The sequence below is a fragment of the Herpailurus yagouaroundi genome, unplaced genomic scaffold (assembly GCF_014898765.1).
Source record: "Herpailurus yagouaroundi ecotype Mexico unplaced genomic scaffold, PumYag 196, whole genome shotgun sequence".
Classification (NCBI taxonomy): Eukaryota; Metazoa; Chordata; class Mammalia; order Carnivora; family Felidae; genus Herpailurus; species Herpailurus yagouaroundi.
Window position 1 is genome coordinate 9,304,839 of NW_024412427.1, and position 22,276 is coordinate 9,327,114.

Below are 22,276 nucleotides of genomic sequence, written 5' to 3' on the forward strand. Positions count from 1 at the left end.
ACATACATACCCTTTTGCATTTCTACTCAGCATTATGTTTTTAAGATTTTATCTGTATATTAATGCTTCTAGTTCATTTTAATCTGTATTTCATTATATGAATAGATCATTATTTATCAGTTTTCCTATTGATGAATATTTAGGCTATTTCCAATTTTTTTGACATTATAAATAAGGCTGCAGTGTATCTGTCTGTATATATCCTTTTGTGTGTGTGACTGTGTTTGAGAATTTCTTTAGATTACACCTAAAAGTAAAACTGCTGTAGGATAGATACCTCTTAGCTTTACTAGAGATTACTAGACTGTTCTACAGAGTAGTTTTTCTAGTTTGCATGCCTACCAACAGTGTATGAGAGTTCCTGTTTCTCTGTATCTTGGTCAACACTTGGTGTTACCTAACTTTAAAATTTTTGCCATCTGGTGTATGTGAAATGGCATCTCATTAAATTTAATTTGCACTTTCCTGGCTGCTAATAGAGTTAATGTCTTTCTCCTCAGTTTTCTATCATGGTTTCCTGTTTATTTCTTTCATAGCACTTATCACATACTATTATTATGGGTTGGTTGATTTGTGTGTTCATTGCCTGCCTTCCTGTCTAGAACATAATCTCTGTGAGAATAAGGATCACATCTCTCTTGTTCACTTTTATCCCCAGACCTTGGTCCAGGGTCTGGTCGTTAGGGATTCAGTAAATAGTTGTTTAATGAAGAAACTTGATAGTGGTGGGGGTGAGGGGTTCCTCAGTACTTCTGATATTACTACAAGAGAAATGCTCATGTAGTAACAGGAATTTATTTCTTTATATTCATCTCTTCTAAACCCTATACGTCATAGGCAGTTTGAAGTATCTGATTCTTTCCTTCATTTCTTACATCCCCTTTCCAAGTGTTTTGAATAGGCCTGAATAGGAAATAGAGAAATACAGAAACAGTCACTCATGACTTGATTTGATAGAGATTATCTGCTCCAGCCTGGGGCTTATGATACTATGATACACTGATACTGAATTAGCCTGTGACTATTTTGTGCCCCACATCAGAGAAGAAACCAGAGTTCTGATGAGGTTCATAATTTGATAGGAAATTAAGTTGGAAGCCCTTTGCCTTTGCTGGGGTTCTTATTGACAGTTAATCTTATCCTAGCTTCATCTTATCTTATCTACTATAAGACTGTCTGAGATAGGTGAGGACTTGATCAGCAAAAATTCACTAGGCTAGACATAATAGTTTTTTATTTTTGAGAAATACAGACATCGAAGAGGACTAGAATAAACCTCAGTGGCTTTTCTACAGTTCCTTTCTTTTCTACCCAGTCACTCTTAGTGCTGGTCCTAGCTCCAATTGCATCTTGTTCGAGCTTTGTTTAGTTCCTGAGCTCTGTTCTGACTACATCTTGAACTCTACTCTTTGACTTGGTTAGGATTCTTTGGGGGTGCAGGAAACAAACCCACCCAAGCTAGCTTGAACCAGAGGCAATTCAGGAATGTCTCAGAAATTAAGACCATATACAGCTAGAACCAAGAATTAGAGCAGTGGAAATGTTTACTAAAAGCTCCCAAGTCTGCTTCTCTTTTCAAGAGAAGAACCAAATTGAGGATAAAATCTCTTAGTCCCAGTTACAAATTCTCAGGGAAGGATACATACCCACCATGGACCAGATGCTCACCTCTCTTCAGTAAGCCATGACCATAAGGTTACATCCTACAAACTTGGCAGCCAAGAGCCTCCTGTAATGTATGGGTGACACAGGAGAGCAGCTGCCAGGAAAGGGAAGGGATTTTAGGCAGACACACCCATAAGTATCTACTGAACTTATTAGTTGCTGAATATGAGGTTAGAGGCTCTGAAACATGTGGCTTTTACCCAGCAGTTCCTTCATATTTTCTGCTTCCTTTTCTTCCCCCATGTCTTACCTGGCTCCTTACCCAGCTTGCTGATCTTTTAAAAGCTACTTGCAAGTGTATTCTCAACAGATCCCTGACTTGCCTCATTTAAAATAGTGAGCTTTAGGAGCGCCTGGATTGGCTCAGTCGGTTAAGCAACCAACTCTTGGTTTCAGCTCAGGTCATGATCTCACGACTTTTGGGTTTGAGCCCCATGTGGGACTCTTTCCTGGCAGCACTGAGCCTGCTGGGGATTCTCTCTCTCCCTCTCCCTGCCCCGCCCCTGCACACTCTAAAATAAATAAACTTAAAAAAAAAAAAAAAAAAGATAGTAAGCTTTGTGGATGAGAAGGTGTATTTTTCCCCTCATTTGTTAGTTTATCTGGAAGGAATTAGAAAGTAGGAATATGCTATATAGCATAACATGTCTCCAGTGTGCTTATGGTTCAGTGATATATCCTGCCCCAGCTAGTGAGAAATAGCAATGAATAGGTATTGTGGAACTTCAGCCATCTGGGAAGTACATTCTGCCTTTGCTGAGACAATACATTGTCTTGTTACAGGAACATGACATAGAAACAACTCACGGTGTGGTTCACGTCACCATCAGAGGCCTCCCAAAGGGAAACAGACCAGTTATTCTGACATATCATGACATTGGCCTCAATCGTATGTATTTGATTTTATACCTTCCTTTTTTATTATAATAATTAATCTTTGTATATTTATTTTTAAAAAGAAGAAACCCCAGTATTCTAACAGAGCACAGGTTTTCTCCTCTCTGGCTTAACCTTCCCTCCTCATTGTTACACATATTAGTGCAGGGTTGAAGTGTCTGGGAAGTGTGCAGGAAAATGCGTTTGGGGGATACTGGAATTATATCTCACCGTTGTGTCTTAACTGGTAAAGGATGAACTGGTTAAGGGCAGAACTGAGAGGCACTTGGCTGGCTCAGTCAATAGAGCATGCAGCTCTTGGTCTCAGGGTCATGAGTTCAAGCCCAACGTTGGGCATAGAGCTTACTTAAAAAAATAATAATAATAAAGTGTGTCTTTAAAAAAAAAAGAGTAGAATAGAAATCAGTTGTTTGTTTTGTTTAAGTCTATACTTCTTTGGTTTTTTTCAACTTAACTTTGTTGTGAGCCCTTCAATGAATTAGTGAAAGTGTTCTTCCTATAGCCTGTCATCAGTGATTTTAAGTGGACTTCTCTAGATAGTATAAGATTCTGGCTCTAGCCACAGGCTCAGAGCCTGTACATGTGTATGTTTTTCTCCCATGCTTCTCTGGCTTTCAGAGGTGGCCTACATTTATTTGAGGCTACAGTTTAGTGCTGGAGCTTTTGTAGCCCCTTAAGCATGAGAAGTGATTTAAGCAGTTATACTAACAGGGTAGAAATTAAAGCAGCAGCCCATCTCTACACTGCAGCAATTTTTCCAAGGGACAGTCTTCCACATGGTGAATGTGAGTAGCCCAGGATATTTACTCTAGCCACATTCTTGGAATATAGTCAGCGTCTCTGTGTCAGATGGGGGAATAAGGTACATGAGAAATGACAGCATGATGGGTGCAAGATTATTTTGTGCAATACCAGAATTGGTTTCCATTTTTTAGACACTGTAGAATTGAGAATTCAGTGTCGTTTTCAGGTCATTGGGATGTCTGGTATTCAGCCTTTAGGGCAGCTTGAATCACATTGTTCTGACATCTCATTTTGGTGGAACATTGAATAAAAGGAGTGAAAGAGGACAATGATATGGAATTAATTGAGTTGAAGAAAACTGGAGAGAAATGAAGAGGACTGTATGGACACTCCGTTGAAAATTGGGGAGAGAGAGAGTCTGTGACTTATGAGTATTTTTATTCTTGCAGATAAATCCTGTTTCAATGCATTTTTTAACTTTGAGGATATGCAAGAGATCACCCAGCACTTTGCTGTCTGTCATGTGGATGCCCCAGGCCAGCAGGAAGGTGCACCTTCTTTCCCAACAGGGTAAGGCCACAAGCAAGACCTTCTAGAAGCCATGCATTCAGAAGAGCAAATGATTGAGCTACAGTGGGAGAAGTAGCATTGATTTCTCCTGTTGATTTTAGCACAGGCTGTGGTTATACTTATCAACCAACTATCCTCTTTCTTTCCTTGCTCTGAGAGGACTGTTGCATACAATCTGTTGAGGGAAACTGCATATTTTCCTATGTCCAGGAATGGTTCTCCATAGATGGGAATCTGTCACCTTGTAATTGCAAGGCTTAAGTGTCTGAAACACCCACATGTCACTGTCTTTTATCTGTCCCCTTCCTCATCTTTTTAAAATGTCATTTCTGTGTCCCTCCCTAAAACTTCCAACTACCTAGAACAAATTCCAATCCATCTGTACTTCCTAGGAGCACCTCCCCAACCTTACCTAGTGATGGGAATTTGAATATTTTTGTAAGCATTTATTCTGAGAAGCTGCCCTGGAGCTCTTGGCCTCATCCTAAACCTGCTTTGCATGGTGGAACCGCAGTCTCCCTCACTCTTCCATGGACATTGTAATTACGGAAAAGACCTTGGAAGGGGGAGTGAAAGCACAAGCTGTGAAATTACAGATTCTTCCCCTTTCCCTTGGCTGCTCTCCAGAGCTGCCTCTGCCAGGGACTGATGTGAAATAGACCATTGCAGGTAAAAAATAACCAACACTTACATTGGACTTAAACAGCATTCCTGACATTGCTTTAAACGCTTCATATCTGTTAAGTCATTTAACCCTCACAGAACTATGGGATAGATTTACTATTATTCCTGCTGTACAGGCGAGGAAACTGAGGCCCAGGGATATTAAGTAACTTGCCAATATCCCATAACAAATACGTAGCAGAGCTGGAATTTTAACTGAGGCAGTCTGGCTCCAGAATCCATGTTATTGACATGTTCGGGCTGTTCTGTCTCTCAGATGCAAATTGACCAATGACCAATTTATATCCAACAAGATTTATATCTGGTTCCTTTTTTCTGTTTTGTGTACAAATGGCTCAACAGCACTCCATCACTTAAAAAGTGTTTCAGGCAGAGGCAGGCTGATTCCCCTGTCACATATAGAGTAGATCCTAGATTGTCTTAAGGTCTCTTTCCATCTTTGATTCTGTAATCTTTATGGATGCTCCCTTCTTTTCTTGGGTTCCTAGTCTGAATCGGCTCCTAGCCTTGCTTGACCATCTTAGGATCATGTAGTTCATATCATACACCAAATTCAAAAGCAATAAAGTAACCACATTATCTTATGTCTAAGTAAAACAAATCAGCATTCATGATGAGGAGTCTAGGATATGGAATGATATTTCCAGAAGCCCTGGACCAAATGAGCAAGTAGGAGAAAGGCATGAAGTGAAATTTGAGAAATAGACAAGGGTCCAGTGTGGTTAGGCCCAGTAAAGCTTTGTTTATTTTTGCCTTTAGCTGCCTGATTATAAGCCCCAGACCAAAAGCCACCTCCTCAATTGGCTGTTATTGCTGGAAGTTTGCTGAGCCTCAATCCCAGTTGAAGTGATTGTTAGGGATTTGGAAATGCCTTCAGAGAGAGCCATATTACCTGTTCTGTTCAAATGGCTTCTTCTGGTCCCAGAGACTGCCCTTTAGAAAATAGAAACACATAGATTCTTCTCCTTTCTTCTCAGCATGGAAGTCTTAGAGAGAGACACAGCATGTCACAGTCATTTCCACACATCATCTCCTTTCTGCCTTTGGTAAAGGGAATGCTTTTCTCTAAGAACCCCATACTCTTCTGGCTGTTCTTGTGATTGGGAAATGTGGGTGCATTCTAATTCAGGAGGTATCCTTCTGGATTTCAGGTACCAGTACCCCACAATGGATGAGTTGGCTGAAATGCTGCCTCCTGTTCTTACCCACTTAAGGTAGGTTCATTCTGCAGTTCCTTAACACAGTGTTTATTGAATTTCTACCATGTGTCTGATCTAGGGACTACGATGGTGAACAAGTGGAATAGTCACTGTCCTCACAGAGCCTACTTACATTTTAGTGGGAGGAATAATTAACAACAAATAAGCAAATAATCACAACTAAAGTGTTGTAAGAGAAGTCAGTGAGGGTGATGCCTTAGAGAAGGGCTAGGTTTACAGAGATAAGGCTAGTTGAGCAATGCCTCTCTAAGAACATGTCTAGGCCAGTACTTAGACAGAGAGCCAGGGCAAGAGGATTCCAGACAGAAGGAATAGTATTTCCAGAAGTCCTGGACCAAATGAGCAAGTAGGAGAAAGGCATGAAATGAAATTTGAGAAATAGACAAGAGCCCAATTACATAGTCTCACAGATCAGGTAAGAATTGGGGATTTTATTCAAAAGACAAAAAAAAAATACTGAAAAGTTTTAAGTAGGGGAGTGATACCCAATTTAGTCTTTTTTTTTTCTTTCAGGTATAGAATTTAAAAATGGGTTAGATAAGAATGTGCATTAATTTTGCCTTTTTTTTTTTTCAGTTTAGTCTTTTAAATGGTCACTCTAGGTATTAAATTGCATTTCAGTAAAGCTGTTTATATTTTTTAAAAGGATTACTCTAGAGGCGCCTGGGTGGCTCAGTCGGTTAAGTGTCAGGCTTTGGCCCAGGTCATGATCTCACAGTTCGTGGGTTTGAGCCCTGTGTCAGACTCTGTGCTGACATCTCAGAGTCTGGAGCCTGCTTCAGATTCTGTGCCTCCCTCTCTCTCTGCCCCTCCCCTGCTCCTTCTCTGTCGCTGTCTCTCAAAAATAAATAAATGTTAAAAATAATCTTTTTAATAAAAAAAAAGAATTAGTCTAGCTGTGGGGAGAATGAGTTGGAGAAGAGTAAAAAAGAAAAAGCAGGAGACCATTAAACTATTACAGCAGTCAGGCAAGAGACGACTAGATACTGAATGCCTGGGGCTGGAGTGAAGTATATAGAGATAGATGGAAATATGTTGGAGGTAGACTCTTTGGACTTACTGTTAGGTTGAACATAGAGGTGATAGGAGAGGGAGCTATTAGAATGACTCCAGGTTTTAGTCATATTTCACTTAACCCTTAAAATCAACTTAGAAATAGGTGGTTATATCCTTTTATAGATTGGGAACTGAGGCTCAGAAAGTTAAAAAAAACTTGACCAGCTTCTAGAACCCAGTAAGCATCAGAGCCAGATTTGAACCCAGTTGTATTTTTTCCATTATGCCATGTCCCCTCCAAGTGAGTTAATCTTATCAGTGTTGGTATGTCCCCTTTCACAGTCTGAAAAGCATCATTGGGATTGGAGTTGGAGCTGGAGCTTACATCCTCAGCAGATTTGCAGTAAGTACAGAGGATTAGTCCTGCTACCCTTGAGGCACTGCCTAGGTCACAGCTCTACTGCTTTGTTAGTGACCAGGTACTACTGTGGGTCTTATGTCAGTTTTTCTGTAAATTCTGTCAACAACAGAAAAAGGTTTGTAGAAAGCCCTGTTTTGTACTTACAGTACCTGAAAAATCACGAATGAGGGCAGGGTATCATCAATAAAACGTAATTCTTAGAGAACATGTATGGAATTTTGTGAAGCCATTAAAATTTTATAAGAAGAGTTTGTAATGATATGTGATTCACATATACTGTAACATTAACAAAAAAATTAAAATACAGATTCACCATAGTTTGTGATAGACATAGGAAAGGACTAGAGGGAAGTAAACCAAAATATTAATTAACAGGGACTGATGTTGTGTGGTTAGATAATACAAGTTTTTATTTCCTAATTTTTGTAATTTCTGTTTATCAGATTTTCTATAGTGAGCATAATCAGTGTAATCAGAGGGAAAGGAAGTAAACTGGAGAGTTTTGAGTGTAAATAGAAATGTCTGTGTTGATTTCTATTTAAGAAACAGAAATTAAGAAATTTGTTCAGGGTGGGTGCCTGGGTGGCTCATTTGGTTAAGCATCCAACTCTTGATTTCCGCTCAGGTCATTATCTCACGGTTATGAGATCAAGCCCACACTGGGTGTGGAGTCTGCTGAAAATTCTCTCTCTCCCTCTCCCTCTGCTCCTCCCCTGTGCACACTTGTGTGTGCTCACTCTCACACACACTCTACTTACTTACTTACTTACTTACTTACTTACTTACTTACTTACTTAGTTAATTCAAGGGTGCCTGGCTGGCTTAGTCAGTAGAGCTTGTGACTCTTGATCTTGGGGTTGTAAGTTCAAACCTCACGTTGGGTGTAGTGATTATTTGAAAATAAAATCTAAAAGGGGCATCTGGGTGGCTCAGTCAGTGAAGCGTCCAACTTCGACACAGGTCATGATCTCACAGTTCACGAGTTTGATCTCCGCATCAGGCTCTTTGCTGACAACTCAGAGCCTGGAGCCTTCTTCAGATTCTGTGTCTTCCTTTCTCTCTCCCCTTCCCCTGCTCATGCTCTGTCTGTCTGTCTCTCAAAAGTAAATAAAAACATTAAAAAAATTTTTTTTAATAAATATAAAATCTAAAAAAATTTTTTTATTTTTTATTTTTATTTTTTTTTCAACGTTTATTTATTTTCGGGACAGAGAGAGACAGAGCATGAATGGGGGAGGGGCAGAGAGAGAGGGAGACACAGAATCGGAAACAGGCTCCAGGCTCTGAGCCATCAGCCCAGAGCCTGACGCAGGGCTTGAACTCCCGGACCGTGAGATCATGACCTGGCTGAAGTCGGACGCTTAACCGACTGCACCACCCAGGCGCCCCTAAAAAAATTTTTTTAAAAGAAATGTTTTTCAGATGCCTCCTGGGTGATAGGACAGTCTTTTGGGGTAGGGTGGTATCACCCATTCAGGTGCTTTCTGGGGGAAGAACAAAAAACAAAAAAAACGTAAGAAGCTCCTATTGGAGTCAAGGCTATATGAATGTGAAATTCTCCAGTCTAAGCCTCAGCAGCCCCTTATGCCAAGTAATTCCAAGGGTACTTTCCCAGCAGGGAGAACCCACCCTGAGCTAAACAACTGCAGAGATACTACCAGGTGCCTTCCTCTGATGAGGAAATAAATATCATGTCTCCTCACAGATCCTTGCCAGGCAAGATCATTTCATAGCATTTTAAGGAACTGGTTTTCCAGATGTTAAGTCAGACTTAAAGAGCAATTTTTCCAAATATTCTGCACCTAGCACCTCTCTGAAGTCTTACTTTCAAATCTGAGGCATTATGGCATAATACATAAGAATTGATTAACCATGCTCCAGTGTTTATAGAAGAATGCTGGGAGTGGAACTTTCAAACTGTTGTCTTTGTCTATTTCAGCTCAATCATCCAGAACTTGTGGAAGGCCTTGTGCTCATTAACGTTGACCCTTGTGCTAAAGGCTGGATTGACTGGGCAGCTTCCAAAGTAAGCACTAAATGGTATTCATTGGGTCATCTCTCGGTCCCCTCTCAAAATGTCTTATTTTTATTTTTATTTTTTCACTGAAGTGTATACAGTCAAAGGCAAAAAGTTTTAAGTATATAATTTCATGAATGTGTGCATATATAATTGCCACCCAATCAATATGCAGAATATTTCCAGCTCCAAGGATTCCCTTATGCCTTTGCTTTAATTAATACTTCTTCTCCTTCCCAGACACAACTGTTTTCTGACTTCTATCACCATAGATTGGTTTTCTCTATTCTTAAACTTCATATAATTAGAATGATAGAATATGTATTCTTTTGTATCTGGCTTCTTTCATTCATAGTGATTCTTTTTCATGTTGTGTGTAATGGTAGTTCTTTTAATTCTTGTTTAGTAGTCTATGGTATAAATACACAAAATAAGTTGTTTGTTATTTGGTTATTATGAGTAAAGTTCCTGTGCACATTCTTTTACCTGTCTCTCCATAGACCTACACATTCATTTCTCCTGGGTCTCTAGGAGTGGAATTGATGGGTCATAAGGCAGCTGTATATTTAGCTTTGGTAGATACGGACAGTGTTCCACAGTGTTTGGCCAGTTTACACACCAGCAATACATGAAAGTTCCAGTTGTTCCACCTCTTCCCTAACATTTGAAAGTCATTTTAATTTTCGTAAAAGATGAGCAGTTTTATTTGTAATACTAGCTTGTTTCTATATGGCACCCATCAGCAAAATAGGTTTAGTTATTAAAAAACAATTTTTAATTATACCATCTTTCTTATTTTAAGCAATGCTTATGGGGAAATAATGCCGGGTTTTAATTTGCATTTCCCTCAGGGCCTATGATGCCAGACAGAGCACCTTTTCTAAAACTTAGTGGCCATTTCAGTATCCTCTAAGGAAGTGACTGGTCAAGTCTTTTGCCTTTTTTTCCCCCTTAATCGGGTTGCTAGTCTTTTTCTTATTGATCTGTAAGAGTTCTTTCTACATTTTGTGTCTGAATCCTTTGGTGGATACATGTAAATATCTTCTCCCAATCTTTGGTTTTCATGTTCACTGTTTTCATGAGTGAAACGAATGAATGAATGAATCTCTTCACTAAACCGCAAATAACTTGTCCATGCCACTGCTCCCAAAGATTGGTGGGATTGAAGATGTGTGCCATCTGAAAAAATGAAGATACTTGCTATCTACGTGGCATTTGCTATTTAGATAGAGTGTTATCTAAAATCTGTTCAAGGAGATAGGAATCTACAGGAGTACATGCTAATGACTTTACAAATATAAACAATCCCAGCAACAACCAGAGTGAAAAGAGGGAATAAGGGTAAAAGCATATTATTAAATAACATTTGCATTGAAATGACCTGTGCTGAAAAGGTCATTTGCTGTTTTTAGGTTAGAAAAGGAAGCAGTTTTGAAACATTTTTCCCTACCAAAGTACAAATGTTATTTGTATGTTATTTTAACCTAAAACTATGAGGTTTGGGGGCACCTGGATGGCTCAGGCAGTTAAGCATCCAACTTTTGATTTTGGATCAGGTCATGATCTCAAGATTTGTGAGATCTAGCCCTGTGTCAGGCTCTGCACTGATAGCATGGAGCCTGCTTGAATTTCTCTCTCTCCCCACTCTCTCTGCTCCTCCCCTGCTTTTCTGTCTCTGTCTCTCTCAAAATAAATAAACACTGAAAATACATATAATAAATAAATAAAACTATGAGGTTTAGACTAAATCAGTGATGTTATAAAGTTTTCCAGAGAAGAAATAACCCAAGCTTTCATTACTTGCTAAAAGATGCCTAATGTAACAATCTCATTTTTAAATAAATATCTGCCTCTGAGTATTTTTAACTTGCCATAAATGTTCATTCTGATCCACCACTGGAGATAGGCTCCAAAATACCACTCCCCAGCTTGTCACATGTATTAAGAACCTTTATTGGTACTCAACCATGAGATCCAGTAATTCAATATCTAGGAACTTATCTGAAGGATAAGTAGTGATATCTACAAAGATTTAAATAGAAGGATAATAATTTCTTAAGAATCTAATACATGTCTAATATTTGCTACATAGCAGGCACTATTCTTAAATGTTTTCTCTATGTTTAAATTTTTCATTTTCAGGACAGCCCAGTGAAGTGGTCCTATTCTTATCCCACAGAGAAATTAAGCCATTTGCTTAAGGTCACAGCTAGGAAATCACAGAGCCAAAATATTCATTAAAGCATAGGGCAAAAAGATGGAAACAACCTAAGTACCAATACTGTAGAGCCATAAAATTGTGACACAACCATAGAATGGAATATCCTGCAACCAAAAATTTATTTGGTTATTTAAAGAAATGAGAAAATTCTCAATACTTAAAAAATAGATGAAACTATATATGTCCCAATTTTGTTACGTAGATATGCATACAAAAAGAGGGAAAGTAATTTGGGGCACCTGGCTGGCTTGTCAGTAGAAGATCCGACTCCTGATCTTGGGATTGTGAGTTTGAGACCCATGTTGGGTGTAGAGATTACTTTAAAAATAAATAAATAGAGGGGCTCCTGGATGGCTCAGGCGGTTGAATATCCAACTTTGTCTCAGGTCATAATCTCACGGTTTGTGAGTTCGAGCCCCGCATCGGACTCTGTGCTGACAGCTCAGAGCCTGGAGCCTGCTTCAGATTCTGTGTCTCCCTCTCTCTCTGTGTCTCCCCCTCCCCATTGTGCTCTGTCTCTCTCTGTCACTCAAAAATTAAAAAAAAAACAAAGAAAGAAAAAGAAACGTGAGACTTACCCACTATATTAAAAAAAAAAAAAAAAGGAAAAATAATTGGTTACTAGTAGTTGTGTCTTTGGCTGGTAGCATTACAGATGATTTATTTTCTTTTTTATATTCTATATTTTCCTAATTTTCTATGATAAGCATGTGTTGCTTTTATATTACTTTAAAATATTAAAATATTCCACCTACTGAAATTTAAGAAACAAAACAAACGAACAAAGGAAAAAAAAGAGAGACAAACCAAAAAACCAAAAAATAGACTCTTAACAGAGAACAAACAGATGGTTACCAGAAGGGAAGTGGGGGGTGGGGGTGGCGCGGGAAGGGGAATGGGTGAAATAGGTGAATAAGATTAAGAGTACACTTACCGTGATGAACACTGAGTAATATATGGAATTGTTGAGTCATTATATTATACACCTGAAACTAATATAACACACTGCATGTTAACTATACTAGAATTAAAATATATTCCACCTGCCAGTAGAGTAGATTCTAAAAAATTTATCCATTTCTCCCCACTTTTTAAGTTCTAGAGAAATTTGCATACTTTGGATGAAATGTATTAACGATGCTATTGCCAGATGCAGGGGAAATTCTTTCTTACAACCTTATTTAAAATTTGTTCTCATTCCTGTCTAATTACATGGGTATGTTAAGATTGACCTGAACATTCTCAGTAATGTATAATAAATTATGTGTAATAACCTAATAAAATTGTTAAAAGCTTGAGAACGATCTTATGAGTATTAAACATGTAATGAGATTGGTTGTTAATTCTAATTATCTTTAATTTATGACCATTGGATCATTAGTAACCCCTATGAAGATTTCTGGGCTTCTTTCTTCCTTACTCTTTCTGGGACTATGTGGTCCTGCTCTTCCCATATCCTTGTCTGTCTCCTCATCTCCTCTTCTCCATCTGCACCCCCAGTTCAGCACTTCACCTCTGATCCAAGTCAGCAGTGGGAATTAAGCATAAAACCAAGGAAGAAGGCTACAGGGAATCAGCAACATAATTTGAGTTGGAAATTTTTCTGAAAATAGACTAGCAGTCTGCAGATTTGCACAGATTGCTGCATTTATTAGACTGTGATATGCATCATTTTGAAATGGAAAAAATTAGGGGAAAAATGTTCAAACGCAAGAACATTTTATAAACATAGCAGTTTCCTCCCACTCCCTAAAATGAAGAGAGCAAAAACTGGAGGAGAGAAAATCATTTTTGTCTCTTGGGTGACTTGAAGGGAGTAGTTTTAAGTCAGTCCTTATTGGCCATAAATCTAGTGTAAATGTGGGAAATACAGGCAGGAATGAAGTAGCTAATAGCCAAGAGCTCTAGGTCTTAAGTTTTCAAAGAAGGAATGGCCAAGATTTCTTCCAGCCACCTATTTCAAAGTAGGTGATATTATTTCCCTGGAAGGGAGACTTCATTTTTTTCTGAATTGTTTCTTGTTTTCATGTGTCTTTGAAACTCTCATCTCATGAAAATGTGTGACACTGGGCTGTACTTTAGTTTGTTGAAGAATGACATGTACACAATAAAGTACACTAATCGTAAGTGGACAGTTTGATAAATTTTTATGTATGCTTAACTCCCTTGACTCGGCATTTTTATCTTTTTAGCTCTCAGGCTTGACAACTAATGTTGTGGACATTATTTTGGCTCATCACTTTGGGCAGGTAAGTGCCTAGTCCAACTAGGACAGCCGTGTTTATTGACTTCCAGCAAAACCTTATTTACCTCAGGAAAGATGGGTTGCCTTAGAATTCACCTGGTCCTAGTCCAGTGCAGAGGGGGATGCTTGTGGCCCAGCAAAGACCAATCTTGGGGGAGAGGTATTAACTCAATGCCAAATGGCTCTTGGCATTTGAAGAGATGAGGGAAGGCAGAATCCCCTCCCCTGCCACCTGTTCCTGTCAACGGCATGCCATCTGTTAATGTTTGACAACATCACGTGCCTCACCCAACATCTTCAGAGACATAATGAGGTGTGAGAAAGGCTTCACAAAAATAGAAATTTCAGAGAAAAGAGAAACCAAAATAAACAGAGAATATCAATGCTTAAAGAACTTTAGACATTATCTTATTTAATCCCCATGTTTTACTGGTGAGGAAACTGAAGTCTATAGCGGAAATGACAGTCATGGATAATTATTGGGTGGGAGAGGGAACCCCAGTCCTCTTTTCAGAGGGAAGAGCGAGGTGGATAATAAGGTTTTGAATGATCTGATAAGTACTGTTTTAATTTTTGTAAGAGTTTGGGAGGGATTGCTGTTGATTCTTCTTTAAATCTTTGGTAGAATTCATAGTGACACCATCTGGGCCAAAGCTTTTCTTTGTGGATGTTTTTTTTTTATGTTACTAATTTAATCTCTTTACTTACTAAAGGTCTATTCAAATTTATCTATCTCTTGAGATGCTTTAGGTGTTTTGTGTCTTTCTATGAATTTGTCCATTTTATCTCAGTTACCCAATTTGTTGGCATAAATTATTCATAATATTCCTTTATAATTCTTTGTATTTCTGTAAAATTGAAAATAACGTCTCCTCTTTCCTCCCTATTTTTAAAAGTAATTCAAATCTTACCTCTTTTGTTTGGTAGTCTAGCCAATCAGTTGTTTTTTTATTGATTTTTCTCCTGTTTTTTATTCTCTATTTCATTTATTTCCACTCTAATCTTTATTATTTCCCTCCTACTTGCTTTAAGTTTCCTCTTTTTGTAGTTTCTTAAGGTGGAATGCTAGTTATGGATTTGAGATCTTTCTTTTTTTTTTTTTAATCTGGGCATTTACAGCTATAAGTTTCCCTTGCCATACCACTTTATCTGCAGTCCATAAGTTTTGGTAGTTTCATTTATCTCAAAGTATTTTCTGTGGCATCTGGGTGGCTCAGTCGGTTAAGCATCTGACTTTGGCTCAGGTCATGATCTCACAGTTCATGAGTTCGAGCCCCACAGCACAGAACCCGCTTTGGATCCTCTGTCTCCCTCTCTCTCTGCCCCTCCCCCAAGGGTGTGTACAAGTGCACTCTCTCAAAAATAAATAAACATTAAAAAAATTTTTTTCAAAACAGATGAACATAAGGGAAGGGAAACAAAATAATATAACAGGGAGGGGACAAAACATAAGAGACTCTTAAATATAGAGAACAAACAGGACTGCTGGAGGGATTTTGGGGGGCGGGGGATGGGCTAAATGGGTGAGGGGCATAAGGAAACTACTCCTGAAATCATTATTGTACCATATGCTAACTAACTTGGATGTAAATTAAAAAATAAATAAATTATTTAAAAAATGTTTTTAATTCAAAACAAAACAAGTATTTTCTAATTTCCTTGTGATTTCTTCTTTGATCCATTAGTTTTTTAGGAGTATTTTGTTTAATTTCCCAGATTTCCGTATTACTGATTTCTAACTTTATTCCATTGTGATCAGAGGATATATTTAATATTTCATTTCTTTTTTAATTTATTGAGATTTATTATGTCCTAGCATATGGTCTCTACATGTGGTCTGTCTATTTCATGTACACATGAGAAGAATGTGTATTCATTCTGCTTCTATTAAGTAGAGTGTACTCTGGGTGTCTGTCAGGTCTGGTGGTTTACAGTATTGTTCAAGTTTTCTGTTTCCTTGTGATCTTCTACCTCATTATTCATCCATGAATGAAAGTGAGATATTAAAGTTACCAGCTATTATTGTTGAATTTTCTATTTCCCCCTTCAATTCTGTTTGTTTTTGCTTTGTGTGTTTTGATTATTATGTCCTCCTGATGTTATATTTTTATTTAACAGAACTGGGAGCTAATCTTATTTTGGTAGCTCCATCTTTACCCTCTGCTTGCAGAGAGAACTGGTGCCAACAGTCCTTGAGCCTTTTTAGGCTCCTTGGTACACGTTCGCTGACTTCTTTCACTCTCCCTGCTGCCCAGCCTAGCAACCTTACTGAGTCTGCTAAATGAACGATTATAGTCTTCCTTCTGCTTTCCCACTTTCAGAATGTTATTGCTGTTGTTACTTTTCCTGTTGCCTTTGTCCTTATGAGTTTATGACTACAAAGAAAAATTTTTGCTGTTAATTTTAGGACTTTTCTGGAAAGAGTAAAGCAGTATTTTAGTCCAACATCTTTATTTATTTATTTTTTTTAACGTTTATTTATTTTTGGGACAGAGAGAGACACAGCATGAATGGGGGAGGGGCAGAGAGAGAGGGAGACACAGAATCGGAAACAGGCTCCAGGCTCTGAGCCATCAGCCCAGAGCCTGACGCGGGGCTCGAACTCCCGGACCGCGAGATCGTGACCTGGCTGAAGTCGGACGCTTAACCGACTGCGTCACCCAGGCGCCCCTAGTCCAACATCTTTAATTGGAAGTCTCAAAGACTATGATCTTTTCACACATGGTGGGTAGACATAGTATGCTTGGGTTTTTTTTAAACGTTTATTTATTTTTGAAAGACAGAGACAGAGCACAAGTTGGGAGGGGCAGAGAGAGGAAGACACAGAATCCGACACAGGTTCCAGGCTCTGGGCTGTCAGCACAGAGTCCGACACGGGGCTCCAACTCAGAACCACAAGATCATGACCTGAGCCGAAGTCGGACCCTTAACCAACTGTCACCCAGCTCCCCCATACCATGCTTGGTTTTGACTGTATACCTTAAAAAAGAGTTCACAAAGTTTACAGAATTCTATGCTAAGTGTCTGGAAGAGACAAAAGTATGTAAGATATGGCCCTTGTTCTCTAGTTCACTCTGTAGGGAGATAGGATATACAGAAATGCTATTGTAGCATAGGTAAAAAGGGATAAGTAGTAAGAACCACCTTTCATTGAATATCTACAGATGTTCTATGTATATTAATTCAATCTAATGATCTCATAATGGGAATTGTATTATTCCCACTTTACAGATGAAGTATGAATTGGTTTCCAGCTAATAGCATATCGAGGGAGGAGATTTGAAGCCAGATTTGTGCTAACTCTGAAGCTTTCCTCTTTCTACTCTGCCAGAGTGCCCTAGGAGAGGTACTGTGAGGGGCCTAGAGAAATTCAAAGGCAGGAAAGATTTACTTCTGATTTGAAGATCAGGGAAGGCTTCAAGGTAGCAGAGGTATCCCAGCTGGGCCTTGAAGGACAAATAAAAGCCAACATTTTAGATTTGGGCTGGGGGAGAAGATCATTCCAGGAATGAGGAGTAGTTTGCTCAAAACAAAGAAGCCTTCCTTTGAATTTTGCTGTGAACCTAAAACTGCTCTTAAACGATAAAGTCTTGGGGCACCTGGCTCAGTCAGCTGAGCGTGCGACTCTTGATCTTGGGGTTGTGGGTTTGAGCTCCACACTGGATATAGATATTGCTAAAATAAATAATTTGTTAATAATTGCTAAAATAAATAAATTGTTTTTAAACAATTGTAAATAAAATTTAAGCAAACAAATGCTTATGTTGCTTCTATTGTTTTGAAATAGGAACAAATAAGGTTTAGAAACATGAATAATCTTACCTTCACCAATAAGAAAAAACCACAGCAATATCTTCTTTTTATCTATCAAATTTGGAAAAATTAAAAAGAGTGGTCATTTGTGGGGTGCCTGGGTGGTTCAGTTGGTTGAGCGTCCAACTCTTGATTTCGGCTCAGGTCATGATCCCCAGAGTCACGGGCAAGAGTGGCCATTTGTATTAAGGTTGTAGAGAAACAGGTAGTATAAATAAACGAGACAGCTACATATATGATACATACATATGGTAAGGAGCGATCTCTACCATCCTTTAAGGGGAGAAGCAAGGTATGTCTAGCAGACCATGATTTGTGTTTTTTATTAAAAAAAAGGGGGGGGCAATTTTTATATAACAGCTTTACCTAAGAAGTCCATTAGCACTTAAGCCAATTTTACCCCTTTTATACCATTATCACTTCTTCCCTCTTTTATCTCTAATTTTGCTATTCAGGTTCCTCTCTAAACTCTTAAGGGAGAGCTGGTTAGATCATTTCATCTCCAATTACTATGTGCTTCATTCGTTATTTACTTTTATTATAATTTCTTTAGCATTTACCACTTTTCTCAGAGTGATTCTAGTGCCCTTCAGTGTCAGGTGGACTCTGATCCATTTGGTCAGTTTCCAATTGTATTCTTGGCTCACTTCATGCATACAGTAGTAAGAATGCAAACAAATATTTTCCTTATCTATATTTCTCTACAAGATTTCATGGTGACCTTTACATACACTGCCCTGGATTAACTGGCTTCCTCACTATCCCTGATACATTTCTTCCCACCAAAGCAAACATTTTCTCTTCTGCTTAAAACCAATTACTGGATGTGTGTGTGCTTGTGTACAGGTGTACACATATGTACATATATGCTTGTGTACACAAGAACCTGGCAGCTGTTCTAATGACCTCTAGAAGGCCAGCAAGAGAGAGACCGTTGGACAATGGTTGGTTGGGAGGGAGACTCACTATACTGCATGAACTATTTGTTTCTCTTGTATTTTATACCATTAATAGTATTGGTAATAAGATTAAATAAATGATAAATTAACTTGAAAAATATAAATGGAATGTAATCTATAGATATTACTAAGTGATAGTATATATATATATATATATATATATATATATATATATACACACACTAACAGTGATTGTATTATATCAGTACAGATAAGTTAATTATAAAGATTTATGTCTATTAAGAGAAGTCTTACGTTCTATTTTTTTTTTTAAAGTAATCTCTACACCCAATATGGGGCTTGAACTCACAACCCCAAGATTAAAAGTCATACCCTGTGCCCCACTTGCCATGATGAGCAGAGAGATTTGGCTTTGGGCATTGAGAATGCAAACCAAACAACATACACTTGTGCTGTAGCTCAGAAGTTTACCTGTGTCTCTTTTCACTTGTTCTAGGAAGAGTTGCAGGCCAACCTGGACCTGATTCAAACTTACCGACTGCATATTGCCCAAGATATCAACCAAGAAAACCTACAGCTCTTCCTGGGTTCTTATAATGGGTACAGTTGTTTCCTATTCCTCCACTTAAGTATAAACTAGTTCTAAAAAGATAATGGACATTTGAAGGAGAGTAGAAGGGGAAATAAACTACTTTTTCCAGTGTTGTGTAATGAGATTGCTTTCATGATGTTGTACCACAGAAAAAGAGGGGCTTTCAGACAGATAGGAAAACAGCTTTCAAGGAGAATGAATGGGGCTGTCTCAGTTTGTAGAATGTGCGACTCTTGATTTTGGGGTTGTAACTTCGAGCCCCGTGTTGGACGTAGAGATTACTTGGGGGGAGGGGGGAAAAGAATGCATGAACTGAAGGCTGTTTTGGGCAAATTCAAGTACCAGTTGTAGTTTTAGGATGTTTTAAGACAAAAGAGTACCTAAGTTACATACACACAAAAACATACAGGTAGTGTGAGGCGAGACAGAAAAACAATATAGAAGAAGGAAAGAATAGAAGTCTTGGGCCTTGATTCCGTTTCTCTTTGCTGACATCTTGTCATCAGGCAGAAGTTGCGCATGGACACTAGTAAATTCTCTTTTGTTTGGTATTCCAAAACCTACTTTCGTGTCTCCCCCAGTCATTGAGAGAGCCTGATTCTTATCTTGGGACCAGCTTTTCCAGGGTAAAACTATTAGCTCCTGCTAGCTTTCTGGGTACATGGGAGAAGATTGAGAAAATGGGTCAGCTGTAACTTACCCAAACTCACCCAGAGATTTTGAACTTGGTCTCTCTAGCTCCTTCCTCTGTATAACAGAGCCTCCTTATTTTTAGTTGAAATCAGAAAGGTTTATTAAGTACCATGTAAAACTATGTTAGTTACAGGTTTTCCCTCAAAAGTTCCCCTTTTCTTAAGGAATTTATTCCTATAAACTAGTTGGAAAATTAAACACTAGAACTTGAGGATTTCAGTAGCATTGTCATGGAGTTTTGAAGTTGCCTCTAAACTTTTAGCATCCCACTGTGTCCATCAGGGTTGAGCCAGGAACCTTGTTCCTGCTCTGTACCACTCACGATGCTACTGAGAGGGCTGCTTGTGAACAAAGTGCACAGGGCCCTTTCCCTCATCAGGTGTGAAGGAAAGAGAGTTTCATATTCCTTCCAAAACATTTTGGTTTTCACAACCAGGAAATAATCTGAATTGCCATGATTTTACCTGAAAAGTGTATTGCTTCCTTCTTTTTTTCTAGACGCAGAGACCTGGAGATTGAAAGACCTTTGCTGGGCCAAAATGATAATAAATCGAAGACATTAAAGTAAGTACCTCAGTTTCCCTAGTGAGTTGCTAAATATTTTTGCCTTTCATAGACTAATTTAGTATTCAGTAGCATATAAGTGCTGTTTGCAGAATGTCACCACTTACTTTGCCTTTCCTCAGGTGTTCTACTCTATTGGTGGTAGGGGACAGTTCACCTGCAGTCGAGGCTGTGGTAAGTATGTCCTGATGTTGTGAAGACAAGTGAAATTAAAACGCAATGAAATGGGGGCACCTGGGTGGCTCAGTTGGTTAAGCGTCCAGCTCTTGATTTCAGCTCAGGTCATGAACTCACAGTTCATGGGATCAAGCCCTGTGTTGGACTCTGCTAACAGTGCAGAGCCTGCTTGGGGTTCTCTTTATCCCTCTCTCTGCCCCTCCCATGCTCACACGTGCCCATTCTCTCTCAAATAAATGTTTTTCAAAAAATGCAGTAAAATGTATATACAGCACACTGTTGGCACACTAGAAACCGTTGGTAAATACTAGTGTTTTTTTGTTTGTTTGTTTGTTTGTTCTTTCATTTCTGGTTACATGTGTCAGGGTTTGCTCGTTGTTATCCAGTTTGGAAAATGAATTCCTCATCAATCACTAGATTTCATCAGACGGGATCATTTTTACCTTTGATTGCTTTATGTGCTGCCATTCACTTCGTGGCAAGTAGTATAACTAAACACCATTTGCTTATTGTCAGATTTCTGACAGCCTCGGCCTTCTGCAGCCACCATACACCTGGAACTGTATCAGCAGGCTGGAAGGCTGCTGAGAGACTTTATGCTTTCCTCTGCCTCCTCCTCAAGTACATAACACATTGGTAAAAATAATATATGCTCATTGTAGACAAAATGAAAAAATTAAAAAGTAGAAGGACAGGAGGAAAAATCACAATCCCGTTACCCAAAGGTAAACTATTATCTTTTCCTCTAACATACACTGGGTGATACTAAACATATAAGGTTTGGGGACCTGATTACTGATAGTATTTTTAGTAGCCTTTTTCCATATTATAAAGTCAGTACATACATCTGTATAATATTTAGTCTTGTAAATGTACCTTTGTTTACTTAACCTCATTCTCCAGTTGATTATATCAGATTTTGCATCATTAATAATGTTGCTGTTGAACATCTATAATGAATTTTTGATCATTTCCCTGGGATAGATTTCTAGAAGTGGAATTAATGTGTCAAAAATCATAAACCTTTGCAAAAATTTTTATAACATTTGCCAAATTCCTTTCAGAAGGGATATAGATAGCAGTGTGTTGGTATTAGCAATGTATGAGAGTGCCTGTTTCACAGCATCCTGTCCAGCATTAGATTTTTAAATTTTATTAATAATTTGATAGGTTAAAAATGGTGTCCCACTGTTTTAATATGTATTTTTTTTTTTTATTATTACAAATGAAGTTGACATTTTTTATGTCTGCGCTTGTTTTTCCTACAGTGTACGTAACTTAGGTATCTGTGTGAGATTACCGGGTATTCTTTGACAGTCTTCACTTCTGCCCTGTTTAGAGAAAAACATGAGGGAGTAAGGCTTTTTGGAAAGGGAGTCTAGTAACTAATCAGAGGTGTAGATATAGACAAGGTTTATGGGGCTGGGGTGAAGTAGATATGATGATATATTCATACCTCCCTGAATTATCCTGTAAAACATTCTGTGTCTGGTATAAAATACATGGCACGGCTTGAGCACAGAAGTAAATGTGCTCACGTCCAAATAAATAAATAAATAAATAAATAATTCCCCCAGTGTTACAAAGTTATAGTGATGATCCCAGTTTTTCATGAAGCAGTTTGATAAAGGTCATTGTTTTCTAACTAAAAGGTGGAGATACATGCTACAAAAATACCTATCAAAAATATCTATTCAGGGGGCCTGGCTGGCGCAGTTGGTGGAGCATGCTACTCTTGATCTTGGGGTTGTGAGTTTGAGCCCCACGCTGGGTGTAGAGATTACTTTAAAAATTTTTTTTTCTTCATAAACATATAACCTAAAACAAGAAAAGAGTG

At 38.4% G+C, this 22,276-nt stretch overlaps 1 protein-coding gene across 6 annotated transcripts in view; it reads left to right on the forward strand.

The window, feature by feature from the left end:
• The window catches only part of NDRG3 (NDRG family member 3), a 68,712-nt gene that overhangs the window by 37,668 nt on the left and 8,768 nt on the right, over nucleotides 1–22,276 (forward strand). For all 6 annotated transcript variants that reach the window (XM_040447126.1, XM_040447124.1, XM_040447127.1 and 3 more), the window contains 9 exons: nucleotides 2,449–2,554; nucleotides 3,756–3,876; nucleotides 5,712–5,774; nucleotides 7,119–7,179; nucleotides 9,137–9,223; nucleotides 13,628–13,684; nucleotides 18,910–19,013; nucleotides 20,197–20,262; nucleotides 20,385–20,436. In XM_040447126.1, coding sequence (XP_040303060.1) covers nucleotides 2,449–2,554; nucleotides 3,756–3,876; nucleotides 5,712–5,774; nucleotides 7,119–7,179; nucleotides 9,137–9,223; nucleotides 13,628–13,684; nucleotides 18,910–19,013; nucleotides 20,197–20,262; nucleotides 20,385–20,436 — 717 coding nt within the window. The remainder of the gene's footprint in view (nucleotides 1–2,448; nucleotides 2,555–3,755; nucleotides 3,877–5,711; nucleotides 5,775–7,118; nucleotides 7,180–9,136; nucleotides 9,224–13,627; nucleotides 13,685–18,909; nucleotides 19,014–20,196; nucleotides 20,263–20,384; nucleotides 20,437–22,276) is intronic.